This window comes from Cyanistes caeruleus, chromosome 8, assembly GCF_971803275.1.
Source record: "Cyanistes caeruleus chromosome 8, bCyaCae1.hap1.1, whole genome shotgun sequence".
In the NCBI taxonomy this organism is placed as follows: Eukaryota; Metazoa; Chordata; class Aves; order Passeriformes; family Paridae; genus Cyanistes; species Cyanistes caeruleus.
Window position 1 is genome coordinate 4,733,932 of NC_141708.1, and position 12,991 is coordinate 4,746,922.

At 42.9% G+C, this 12,991-nt stretch overlaps 1 protein-coding gene across 20 annotated transcripts in view; it reads left to right on the top strand.

Moving 5' to 3' along the window:
- Positions 1-12,991, top strand: part of FGFR2 (fibroblast growth factor receptor 2) — a 93,681-nt gene that overhangs the window by 22,855 nt on the left and 57,835 nt on the right. For 7 of the 20 annotated variants that reach the window (XM_086900323.1, XM_086900320.1, XM_086900325.1 and 4 more), the window contains exons 3-4: positions 10,514-10,780; positions 11,459-11,533. The exons of 6 other annotated variants lie outside the window; for them this stretch is intronic. In XM_086900323.1, the coding sequence (XP_086756449.1) occupies positions 10,514-10,780; positions 11,459-11,533 (342 nt within the window). The remainder of the gene's footprint in view (positions 1-10,513; positions 10,781-11,458; positions 11,534-12,991) is intronic. 7 more of the 20 variants (XM_086900326.1, XM_086900328.1, XM_086900327.1 and 4 more) reach the window with 1 other exon arrangement.

Consider the following 12,991-nt stretch of genomic DNA (forward strand, 5'->3'; position numbering starts at 1 on the left):
TTGGATTTTTTGGTTTTGGTTTTTTTTTTTTTTTGAGCCAGAAAACTTTCTAAGATGCTGAGCTGTGAAGTTTTTATTCTTTTTATATATTTTTTTTTTAAACCCCAAGCCTGTGGCCGACTCCAATGAATGCATAGTTTCCTAATGTTAAAACAGTTCTTCTTTGGCAGGGAAATAGCAACAAATTTCAGGCCATAGCAACTTTTTTTACAGGCAAGTTTGAAACCTCTGAAAGCAGAATTTACAATGAAAACGCTGACATCTCCAGTTATGCAAGGCTGTGTATGCATGAGACGATGGACTATTGTGGAGTTTTAATAATACCCATAGCATCGCTCTTAATGAGCTTATTTTTATATCCAGCTTCACTAGAAATGATCTTTAAATGGCTTTAAACAAAAACATTCAAAGATCAGTGTTTTCTTAAAATGACTAGTTTAGGATCAGATGGGAATGCTAGAAAAATACTTTACTGTGTATTTTTCTGCCATTTATAGAGAAAAACTCCTTATTGGAATTGTCAGGTTTTTAAGTGTTAAGCATTTTGAGACTCTTCAAGATTGAAGCTTTAGAGTGAAAGAGACTTTCTTCGAAGCAGCGCTCCTGAGCAGTTTAAATCTTGTGTTTTTAGAAGAACATCACCCACTTTGGCAAGTTATGTCTTGTCTGAGTGTAACAGCACACCTGGTTTGACTAGAAGGGAAAATTTATTTCAGTGTAATTAAAGGAGTGCAAAATTCAGGCTGAAAAGGGACCATGAATCCCAGCTGGACAAGTGGGAGCATCTTCTGCAGAGGACAGTGATTTGTGTTAGTGGTGGTGGTGGGAAACGGGACAATATTTGGTTTGGCACGGAGCCTGTCAGTGTAAAATCATCCTCTGAGCAATTTGGGGACTGATTTGGAGCTCAGACCTTTTGAGTTTAGGTTCAGCATGTTGCAGTGTGTGCTTGCAGTGGGGTTTTTTTCCAGGGAGCTTTGGCACAGCGTGCTCCCCAATTCTCAAACGCCATCTTGCAGTACCAGGGATTAAACTGACTTTTAAACTGATTGAAAGAGAAGTTGGAGCAACTGAGCAACTTTGGAGCGACTTTGTAAGAGTCAGATCTTAAATAAGGACCAGATTTGCAGGAGTGCAGCAGCCAACAGCTCCTGTTATAATTACAAAACGTGGGCTGGGAGTGCTGGGGCTGTTCTGGAAGTTTGGCCCTTCGGGTTTCAGTCGGAGCTGGGAGCGTCAGCAGAACTCTGTTGGCATTTGTTCCTTAGGGACTGTGCTTCCCAAGCAGGACAGTTGCAAAACAAGAGAATTCTGTGAGAGAAGTGGATTTTTTTTTAATGTGGACTTTTTTTTAATGTGGATTTTTTTTATGTTGATTTCTTTTTAATGTGGATTTTTTTTTAAGCTTTCAAAACCAGCTTATAATTCATAAACCGATTATGTATGTCTCCAGATTGTCCTTTCTCATCTCTTAATTATCACTGGTGGTTTCTTTGTTTTGTTTGCTTTTTTTTTTTTCCCCCAAAGAACCCTCTTGTTAATGGATTTGTTTTTCCTGGATTTCTGAGTGTCAGAGTACCTGATACCAGGATGTGTCTTGTGGGCTTCATTTTCTGCTGGTTCAGGTTTTTGTGCCTCTTGTCACCACACAAATGCCATTATCCATATCAAAGAAAGGGACAGAAAATTGAATTCTATGGTGCTGCTTTATTCACTTGCTGTGCTGTTATTATTTTAATTGTATTTTTAAACTGACTGTAAGTGAAAGCATTTGGTGAACCCCAGTGAAGCTGAGGAGTTGAGACCTGACCTACTTTCATTCCCCTCCTCACACGTTGCAGGTTGTGTGTAATTATTGCTTTTCCTCCTCCACAAAAGAACTGCCTCATCAGTTTGGGACATTCACTGTGTCAAGCAAAGCCACAAGAACTGGGAAGAGGGGAAAATTCCTCTGTACCAAGGAAATGGCTTGTATTTGTGAGGGTTTACTGGAAAGGGAGATACGTTGAAGGATGGGAAGGGAGAAAAATGAGTATGAGAGGCTGGTTGAGGACAAGAAAATCATATTTTGATTGTATTTGAATTTTTTTGTTTCCTCTTAGCTTTTCTATTTTGGATAGAGTTTTGTTACATGGGAGGAAAAGGTAGAAAAAAAGACTTTTGTGACACCTCAGGCTTTCTCCCAGGGGAGTTGTGGCTGTTTGTGAGTGGGGTTGGAGGATGCTGTGGCTGGGGCTGCCTTGGTGGGCAGCACCCACCAGGACAAGGCTGAAGAAGGTTCAGTTGTGGTTGGATGGACACAAATTGATCAGGACACCAGGCAACAACTTGATTTTTAAACTGTAATAACAAGTTGTGGGGTAGAAGATCCCAGTAGGGTCCATGCTACGCTTCCTTTAGGATGGGCTGTGTGAAGAGGTGAGCTGCTGGCAGGACCTGCTGCTGGGCAGGGGCAGAACCTGCTCTCAGGAGACTGGCTCTGCAAGTTTGGAAAGCTCCCTGCTCAGTGTCTCAGTGTTGCAATATTTAATTTGGTTCAAGGAAAGTAATACGATTTCTAATTCTGAATGCCACCCAACAGTTCTTGAAAATAATTTTAAGCACCCAGCTCAAATTTTGAGTACTTCTTGAGCATGGTTCTGTTATACATTGTTTATTCATGAAAAATAGTGAGATATTATTGTATTGAAGTGCCCAGATTTCCCTGGTGTTGTTTACTCAGCAGGGTAGAACAGGTATTTCAGCCGTGCAGGATTAGCATGGAGACTGTCTAATAAATCTGCAGTGAACCACAGCTCAGTAATAGCTCTTCTAGCAATTCAGAAGCATTTGAACCCTCTTCCATTAGTATGGCAAAGTGCCCAGGAGCCACTGGTGACCGTCAGGAGTGACGGAGGTATCTGGAAGTTCAAGTGAAGCGTTGTGTTGAGTGGTTGTGTGCCACCTGGAAGGGCAGGTAGCCAGCCTGGCTTTTCACTTCAGGGCCTGTGCTGCTCTTTCTTTGTCCCCACTGGAGACTGTCCTCTGTGTGGAGTTGGAATTAAACCAGCTGTGATGCCTCTCACCTAAATATTGCTCTCGGTTGAGAGGGAGCCTTGAGGCTTTGAAGTGTTTGGAGAATATCCCATGGTTTATATCCGTGTGTGTTGTGGATGGGACTCTCAAAAGCGCTGAGAGGATGTTTTGGGGATATTGTTTCCAGTGACTATTTTCAAATCCCCCTTTAGGAAGTGGGGGGAGATGAATTTCAGGGGAACAGGCAAGATGAGACTTCCAGACGAGCTGCTAAAATTAAGAGGATTTGTATAGTCAAGTTAGAATGGGACCATGTACAAAAGAAACAACTGCTGACTTGCTTGCAGGGAATCTGAATAGATGTTCTCTGCATCCAGAACTAACACTGCAACATTGAATTGTGCAATTTTTAACCTCCCAGTTGTAATTTATTTCTTTTGCACGTTGAGCAGTAATAGTCTTGAGCATGGCCTTTGGCAAACCTGGAAAAAAAGGTTCTGTTTTTATGTTTGGATCTATGCTATGCTCTGTTCAGGTTTTATGTTGCTCTTGAAATGCAAATAAAGACCCTGAAAAAGAGCTACAGATTGGAATAGATGGAAGAAAATACTAAACCCAAGAAAAACCATTTGCAACCAAATATACGTGCTCGTAAGCTTTCCCAGGGCTGTATATCTTATTATGGAGCCTTTCCCAAGCAGACTTTAAGGCTGGGTTGAACAACAGGAGCTGGTTTAATTGCTCTGCCACTTGGTTACGTGCAGAATTCAGTCAGGGAGATTTGAAGTTCTGCTCTTGCTGAAAGAAGAAACAATAAGAAAATGTTCCTAGTCTCGAATTCTGCTTTTTTAGAAAGAGAAGATTAATTTTTTTTTTTTTTCAGTTTTTCATTTGAGGTTCTGGCAAAACGTGATTCATTTCCCCTTTGTATTGTATAATAGATTACATGAGAAGACTCTTCTGTAATGAGTTGGAAGAGCGGTTAATTATTTTTGAGATTGTGTTACATGTGTGTTAGGTTCGTTGTACTCAGTTCACTTAGCAGAGATCCTCTCACTCTGTTACTTTAGGCAGATGATGGAGTTTGACTTGAACAGAAATGGTCAAGATTTGGTGCCTATAACCAAACATGCACATCCTGAAGATGTTGAGATGAAGGCCTTCAGTTTCTCTTCAAATTGATGAAATTACAAGAGGCAGCACAGTAATTTTAGGGGGTTTGGTGTGGCTTCTCAAGGCTGGGGGTGCTCTTTCCTTCCATGGTTGCCACGTCTTGGTGCAGAAGCCATCCTGGTGTTTTCCTGTTCCTTGCCCTATCTTGACACCAGTCCTATGGTGCTGCTGTATAAGAACTCTTCATCATCCTGCAAGGAGCAGAGCATGAGGAAGGGGGACAAACAGGAAGGAGTGGCAGTTCCCAGCAGCAGGAGGTGGCCTTGCTGGTCTCTCTGCTGTTTACTTTGAACTTGGCATGCTCTGAGTCTTCCCTGGCCTGGCTTCCAGCAGCACAAAGCACAGGGCCAAGCCCAGGAGCACGTGATCCTCGGCGTTTTTGACGCAGCTTGCGTGGTTGTGCAGCCGTAACTCAACAATCATGTCTATAAAGACAGGTAGGAGCAAGCAGGCTGCGAGCTGTAGGAATTTTTAATCTCTGCACGAAGCCTAGACAAGTATAATTTCTTTCTGTTTGGGAATGAGTCTTTCCTTAACCATGGGGTGAGTGAGACACGTCCACCCAACTGCTTGGCAGCCATCAAAGCCCTGATGAAACTTTTCATGTCCCTCACCTCGTGTCAACCAACGTATCCAGGGGACCATCCTCACGAGGTTTGGTCCCACTGCTCTCCTCTGCTGGGTGTGGTGGGGCCTGGGTGGCTGTAGCCAGGGCCAAATAGCTGCTTGGGGACTGTTACCTGCTGCCAAAGAGTATGACCCAAGAGAGATGGGATATAACCACACGGGGATAATTTTTGGGTGCCTCTTCAGAGGTTTTTTTCTTGTCCAAGGAGTCCAGCAAGTGGCAAAATGTTTTGCTGCTCACCAGAATTTTTTATTCTTCTAAGCTTTCAAAACTTAGGCAAGCAAGATATAGTGCAGTGTAATATTTTCCCTTACCCGTGATGACATTGGCAAGTTGTTGCAATTGGAAGAGATTCACTGTTTTTTAGATGGTTTAGTATATGCAGCACTCAATAGGAGCTGACATGGTGTGGAGGTCCAAGCTCCAGCAGGTCAGTGTGGCTGGAAGCTCCACACTTGCTGGAGCACCAGCCACGTATGATGTGGCAATTTTATTTTGCAAATGTTAATTTCCAGGGCTAGATGATTATTCCTGTTCCTTACATAATAATTTTCTTTTTGTTTGGTTTCATCACTTTACCCATCAGATGATTACGTCCTTATTCTATAAGGATAACAATACTAATGAACATGCCAGGAAAAACTTATTTTGAAGAATCTGGCATGTTTTTGTTTTTACAAAATCTTTGTTTTGTGAAAGTCCATCAAATAGAGCAGCCCAGGAGTTTGTGTTAAAGGAACAAATAAAGACTTAGAATCTGCCACATATTTATGCTTATAACTATCATGGATAGCTCTTTCAAATTTTGTGTTTGAAGCTTTTTTACAAGGCCCAGATCTTTTTCATCAGATTTGAGCAACTAATTATGCATTAGATGGGGAGAAATGATTTGTGCTCTTTGGAAGCTTGTTCAGGGACAAGGCATTTAAAAAAAATAAATTGTTAGTGTTTTAAAATTATGGGAGGAGCTGTAGCAATTTGGAAAGGAAAGTGTTTTATCAGAACAGAGACTTCCTGATGGTGCCTGGCAGAGGCAGAGCTGGGCAGAGCTGGCAGCTGGCTGATAGTAACAGAACAAATGGGACAGCAGGAATCCAGTGCCTTTGGAGCAGCTGATGGATGAATTGCAAATGCTGTTTTGTGCCCCTTTGTCTAAGGAGCCTTTGTTTTGCTGTTGGCTAATGGGAGATGGTCACCATGGCCAGGAGTAATTCTGTGCATTCTTAAACTGGTGGCTGTGTCTTTTGCAGGCTGATTTTGTCATCCACTGTCAGAAGAGGACAAGGAGATACTCTTAATATTGGTCTGGAATCTTAAATTAAGGGAGAATCCCTTCATCTTGTCCCTGGGAGGTGGGAGAGAATGCTGCACACCTTACTGGTGACACCTGGGCTGCTGCCTGGAGAGTCTGAAGCCTTGGGCTTGACTTGCAAAGTCATGAGACCTGTTTGACATCCCCATCCCATGTTGTTCGTCCAGTGTGGTCTTGCTGGACTTCCCTCAATGGCAGGAGAAGCATGAGGAGGGGTAGGAGAAGCAGCAGCAGTGGTGGTGGTTGGCAGGCTGGCGTTCCCTGTGGGGACATTCACTTTTGCAATGAAACTCTTGGATTCTTGACAGGTCAGGTCTGTTGACCCTTCTGGGCACACTGTGGTGAGTGTTTAGTTATTTACTAAAGCCTTTTGAAGTGAAAGTGGCTTGATGGGGTCTGAGGCTTTTGTGCTCTGGAGAGTTGTGTGAGAATCTTTGCTGGGGTTAGCTATTAGCTGATCCTTTCATTACTTGGCTCTGTAACTAAGTAACTAAATGACTTGAGACTTAAGATAAGCAGCTCTTTGTTAACATTTTATTAAATGAGGACTAATAATAATAATAATGAGGATAATAATTTAAAACCCAAGGAAGTATAAATCTCTCAGTGACTGAATCTGGAACAGAAACATGATTTGGAATACAATTGCATATCTTAATAATCTGAAATAGAGCAGTCAGAGTGTCCCCAGTCTTCTATTGTGGTCATGGCTTTTATACAAACAGTGTTTACTCCACTTGATGGCTGGATGGCGTAAACCATGCTGTGAGGCTGTATGAGCAGGCAGAGAAAAAGTTCACAGCTGTTTATTTAACGGCAGCTTGGTTTTCCATGGCAGTATTGTTCAACAGCTCCACCTATAAAGTTTAAATACATTGTGTGCCACCACTATTACAAATAAGGATGTAGCTGAGAGCAGAAAAGAGTAGAAGCAGTGTCCCCTGTCCTGCAGTGTTTAAGAACAGCCAGAGTCGTTCTGCACGTGCCTCTGTTGCTTGTTTGGTGCTCTAAGGGGTGACACACAGGTAATTCATGTCAGGTAGTGCACCTTTGCAGGAGGAACCAATGCCACAGGATGGTACAGGATTTGCTTAAAAAGGAATCTTGTGCCTTCTTACAATCAAGGAATCTCTGCAATGAGCTGGGACATCTTCAGCAGACCAGACTGCTCAGAGCCCAGCCTGGCCTTAAATGTTTCCAGGGATGGGGCATCCACCCTCTCTCTGGGCAACCTGTGCCACCCTCATTGTAAAAACTTCCTATCTAATCTGACAAACCTGGCAAAGTGCTGGTTCACAGGTCCCTGGTGATGGTTGAGGATTCAGTTCCAAGGCAGAGCTTCCATGAGGGCTGGAGGAGCTGGATGTGATAGCAGGTCATCAAACCTTGCCTGGGGAACAGGGAAAGAATCCTGCTGTCAGCCACAGGGGAGACACTGGTTTGATGCTACAGCATGGACATGAGTTCAAAATTTGTCCCTAAATTTCAGAGCAGTGGAAAAATCCATGTGTAGTGTCCCAGGGAGAGTTAACACAGCAGGATAGGTTGTTTATGTGCTTCTGGGAATTTCTGAACAGTTCGAACTGGTTGATTTTCGCAGCGAAGCTGTTGGGCAGATTCATGCCTCAGTATCCCACCTGTTCTCTGTTTGCTTTTGGGCACCATTTCAAACCCACACTGGAAAAAAAGTTTATAGGCAAACATTATAAAAAGTGACAGTCTTAAGTGCTGCTACATTCTAGTTTGGCAACATAAAGGCTTACCTGAAATAACTCACGATTTCCAAACATGACTTCATTATATCATGACAACACTTTGCTCCATCTTCCCTGATACTCTAGAGAGAAATAAATGGAGGAGGATAATATATAGCAAATACTAACACCTGTTTGAAACTTGTTTTCCTTTAGTGTACTAGTGATTTCCTTTGTAAAAGGAATTTTTTTTAATTGTAATTTTGAAATAAATTGCAGTTCTCAAGTTTGGATTTGTGTTGAAAGACTCAGTGCAAATTTGGGGGTAGTAGTTTAAAAAGAGGTGAAATCAGGGATGTGATGTTAAAAAATTATTTTCAATTTAATTTCCTTTTAATTGTGTGTGGGCTCTTCCTGTGAGTTTCCTGGCGCTGTTCAGCAGAAGCCTCTAATGCACTTCAAGGAGGGTTGAGGTATCATCACCCAAGGTGGCTTTTAAAAAAGTTTAAACAAAGACATTTTTAGACTCCAGTACATTGTTGGCACAGTGTAAACTCTGTAAAAGAAATTTTCTTTGCAAGTAGAACATTACAAAGAAGTCTTACTAACTTCAAAGTAAATTAGGTAACTGGTTTCAGGTACCTTCTTTTATTTGACATTGAAATCTAATTAAAAAAAATTCTCAAGCAGATTCAAACACAGTCATTACTGTGATGAAATAGATGTAGAAAGGAGCTCCTTCTGGAAATTCAATTTCTAAGAGCATAATGTAGCACTCAGGGAAACACCTGCATTGCAGACCTGTGGGTTCATGACTGTATCAGCAAGACTGAATTAGTTTATAAGGGGTATAAATCTATATTGGAGCCTGTCCTAGACTCTTGAGATGGAACTGTTCACGCTAGAAAGTTTAGAGACCTTGTTGTAAAGTCTAACTCCAAGAAGCTTTACAGTGTCTGTAACTAGTTGTGTGGGGATGGGTTTTATGTGTCACCTTGGTGTCGTGTGTGTCAAATCTGTTCTTTGAGAAACCATGTTTGCCCTAATGAGAAAGGCAGGAGAAGCTTTGATAGGGCACATTTCTGCAAGGACAGGATTGCAGGGTGAGCAGGAGAGAAATTGGCTCTCCAGGTCCCATCAGTAGAGCCTGGTATCTACATGCACGAGTTCCCCACCATGCTGGACCCTTCTGGTGCTCATGGAATCACATTTCGAGTTGGAAGGGACCCATGGGGACCACCATGTCCAGCTCCCTGCTCCTTGCAGGGCTGCACACAGCTGCTGACAGAACTTCAGCATTTCCAGACTCCCATCTACAGGCCTGCTCAGATGTGGTGCTCATTTCAGGCTTCCCTGCTGAAAGTGTGATACAAAAAATGACAAACCAAGGATGAGGAACACTGGTTTCAGGGTTTTGGCATTCTTAGAAGGAAGTGTGGCCATCAAAGAGTCACCTTTTAGTACTCCCTCAGAGTCCCAAGCAGACAGAGAGGTGTTTTATTTATTCCTAGGTGCAGTTGGTGCCTTGTGCAGGGCAGGACGCGTCCGGGGTGCGCGGGGAGCAGCTGTCTGTGCGCTCTGACCCTCCCCACGAGCAAACAGAAGATGCCTCTGTGCTTCTTTCCTTTATTTACCATTCCTGCCACCCTTGGCAAGGCCCTTGGGAGAGGGATAGTGAGGTGGTAGGGAGAAACCTGTTCCAGAAGCAGTGCCTGTATGTGGGACAGCCTGAGTCCATAGGTGTGCTGAGCCTTACCTCTGGAGTTCCTGGGGCTGCAGTTCCTTCCCCCTGCTGAGAGCTGGCCCTACAAGGGGGGGATGAAGCTCTAGTAACTGTAGGCAGATGCAGTTTTCCAAGGATTTCTCTTTTAAAAAAAAAGACTGTGGTTTGACATTTTTCTTGTTACTGGGTTACAAAAGGGAGCTGATGGATGAGCCGCTTCGTTCTGAACTTCTGTGCGTACTTTGAAAGCTTTGCTTGTGCTCCTGGGCTTCTGCTGTGTTCCACTTGGGAGAGGTTGTGAAATAAGTCAGGAAGCAAAAAAAGGATTTAAAGAAAAAAGTTACTGTTGTGGAGAGAAGTGCTGGTAGTGTAGAAGGCAAATGTAGAGACTTTGTGAGGGGCAAAGGGAGAAAAATAAAAGACATTGTATATGCTGTGCATGGGAACTCATGTTTATTAGCTTAGTGAGTCAGGAGGTTTTGGGCATCCTTTTATTTCAAAACAGCACTTCCCAGGTTCTAAAAATTAAAAAGCAAATTCTAATAAAATTAGATGGGGAAAGATAATTATTCATTTGAATTGTGGACCCAAATGCTGAGATAGAAAATGGAATTTGCCTTTTGAGCCCTTCCTGCTCCTACAAGCCTCCAGGTTCTGCAAGCCTCATTGTTCCCTGCTCTCTGTGACCGGTGAGAAGAGTCCTGTGTTGGTGTGGCACTGGGGACAAGGGACATGCCAAGACACTGATCAGAAGTGCTTGAGCTTTACCTGTGGTGAACTTCTTGAAAATAACCTGCATGTGGTTCAGTTTTACAACACAGAATGCTGGGCTAATCTGGATGAAACTTTTTTTTTAATTTAACATAACTTGATTTCCGTGGATGAAAAGGGCTTTCACTGACCTGTGTTGGAAATTCTCTCCTTTCCCTTCTCTTCTATTTTTTCCTCCTTTCCTTCCACCTTCGCAGAGCCGCCAACCAAATACCAAATCTCTCAGCCAGATGTTTACTCAGCACTTCCAGGAGAGCCGCTTGAGTTGCGCTGTCAATTGAGAGACGCCGTCATGATCAGTTGGACTAAGGATGGGCTCCCTTTGGGGCCTGACAATAGGACAGTGATTATTGGGGAGTACTTACAAATTAAGGATGCCACAGCCAGAGATTCGGGCCTCTATGCTTGCACTGCTGTTAGGACCCTAGACAGTGATACTCTGTACTTCATTGTAAATGTTACAGGTGAGTGAGTCCAACGCAGATTTTTGCATGCAGAAGCTGTAAAATGTGATGTTAAGACACATTATGACCTAACATGGAACAGTCCACTTGGGCACAGCGAGTTAAGATGAGTTCTGTAGCTGTTTTGGGGATTTTTTTCTCCTTGTCCTGACCCTGAAATGGGCTCAGTTTGTATCTACTCCTTTTTGCTCCACAGTGATTAACAGCTGCTGTAGAGTTCTCTGTTTTATGCCACTCTGGCAGGATTAGAGTTGCTGTGATGATGATAAAGCCAGTAGAATGAATACAGGTTTTTTCCTCCTGCATCAGAAGAGGAAAATGTGTGTTCTACATCCTTCAAGTTTAGACATAAATTGTTTTGGAGATGCTCAGTTCTGTTCAGCTGCATTTCTGTAGCAGGAGTTAAAATATTAAGTGGAAAGAGATTTTTGCAATTTTTAGCAAACTCCCTTGGGAACCTTTGTAGCACTTCAGGACTATTAGCTAGCTTTGTTGCAATTTTACATGGAAATAGCACATTTTTTTGGCTGGATTTTCTTTTTCTCTAGCTTCTGCACAACTAACCTAAACACTTGTTCTTCTTGTTATACAATCCAAGATGTAGCTTATTTATTTATTTGTCTGTAAAAAAAAATAAAAATAGGCTGGTTTAAAGACTTGGTTGTTTTTAATGTGCAGATGCTCTTTCCTCTGGGGATGATGAAGATGACAATGATGGGTCCGAGGACTTTGTGAATGACAGCAACCAGATGAGTAAGTAACAGCGAACTGCCAGAAGTCACTAGCAAGATCCACGTGGAAAATTATGTCCCATCTTTTGCACTCCTGTCTTCAGAGCTTCTTGATTGTTAACTGCATGTACTGTCAAATAGTGGTCTCTTTGTCCTCCTCTGTTTTCTGTTTCATGTGGCTCATAACTTGGAAAAGAAAAAAAAAATAAACTAATATTCTTTTGAACGTGCTTTTCTGGTCTGTACTTTCTTTTTTTCCCTTCTTCCTGGCATTTCTGCAGTTTCCTTTCTTCCTGAATCGAAGCTCAGTCTTTGTCTGGTTTAGCCTCTCACAGATGAACTAACTTTTCCTGAACCTGAGCAGAAATTCAACACAAGAAACAAAGATCCAGCTCATTTTGTTAAAAGGTAGTATGAAAATAATAAAAAAAAAAAGGTTGTAATGAGAAAAGTCCTTCAATCCCTAATCTCAGCAGAAATCTCCCCAGGGAGAATGAATTTGGAGACAATGAGCTTCTTTTGTCTGCAAAGGACCTTAAGGTTTGTTGCAAAGAAAGCAATTCAGTGTTAAACCCACATTTTATGTTACTTATGCGTGATGAAAATGGGCTAAAAGAGTCTTAAACCCATCTGAATGCGTTAAACTTCATCCCCTTTAGAGAATTCGTAAAGCTATTAATAAGCTCTAAATAGAGCACTCTCTAAGAGGAAAAAAGAAGTGTAAAATTCATATTGGCTCCTTATGTCCCTGTGCAGTGTTGCAAAACCCCCTCGGTGCTGGTGGTTTGGTGTCACTGGTGCCTGGTGAATAATGTGGAGAGCACAGAAATCCTTTGTGGGAGGTGTTGGTGAGCAGCACCCACAGCGGGCAGGGGGTGCAGGGATTGCAGGGAGTGCAGGGAGTGCATTTGCTGCTCAGCCTGGTCAGGAGCTGCTCTGCAGCTCGGAGCACTTGTTCAGGTGGTAAAGCACGAGCCTCATCTCTGCTCCCCTGCTCAGTGCCTTTTGTGTGTGCCTGCCCCTGGCCTGAGGCTGTGAAACGTTAGATGCTATTTAAAGTGATATAAGTTCCTAGCTGCCTGTTTGGCCTCTGCCATCTGTTGGTGTGATTAACCCTGGGCTGATGCACAGGTGCCTCTGGAAGGGGCTGAGATCAGGCAGCTGGAGGCTGCCCTGACAGAGGAATGCAGTGGCAAAGAGAATTGGAGAGCTTGGAAAAGGGATGCTGCTTTTAAAAGAGGTTGTCTAGGCAAAACCCACCCATCCAGGCAGTGATAGAGCTGCCCTGGAATGGACCCGTGGTTAGAAATTCCTTTTAGGAAACATTTCCGATGTTTGCCGTTCCTTAAAGCTTTACCGGCGTTCGTCAGAAAACAGCTCGCGATATTTTTGGTGGCAATTGTGCTTCTGGTCTGCAGTGTGGCTTTGGTGATCCATTGTGAGCATACAAGGCTTTTGGAATGAGGAAAGGACTTGCTCT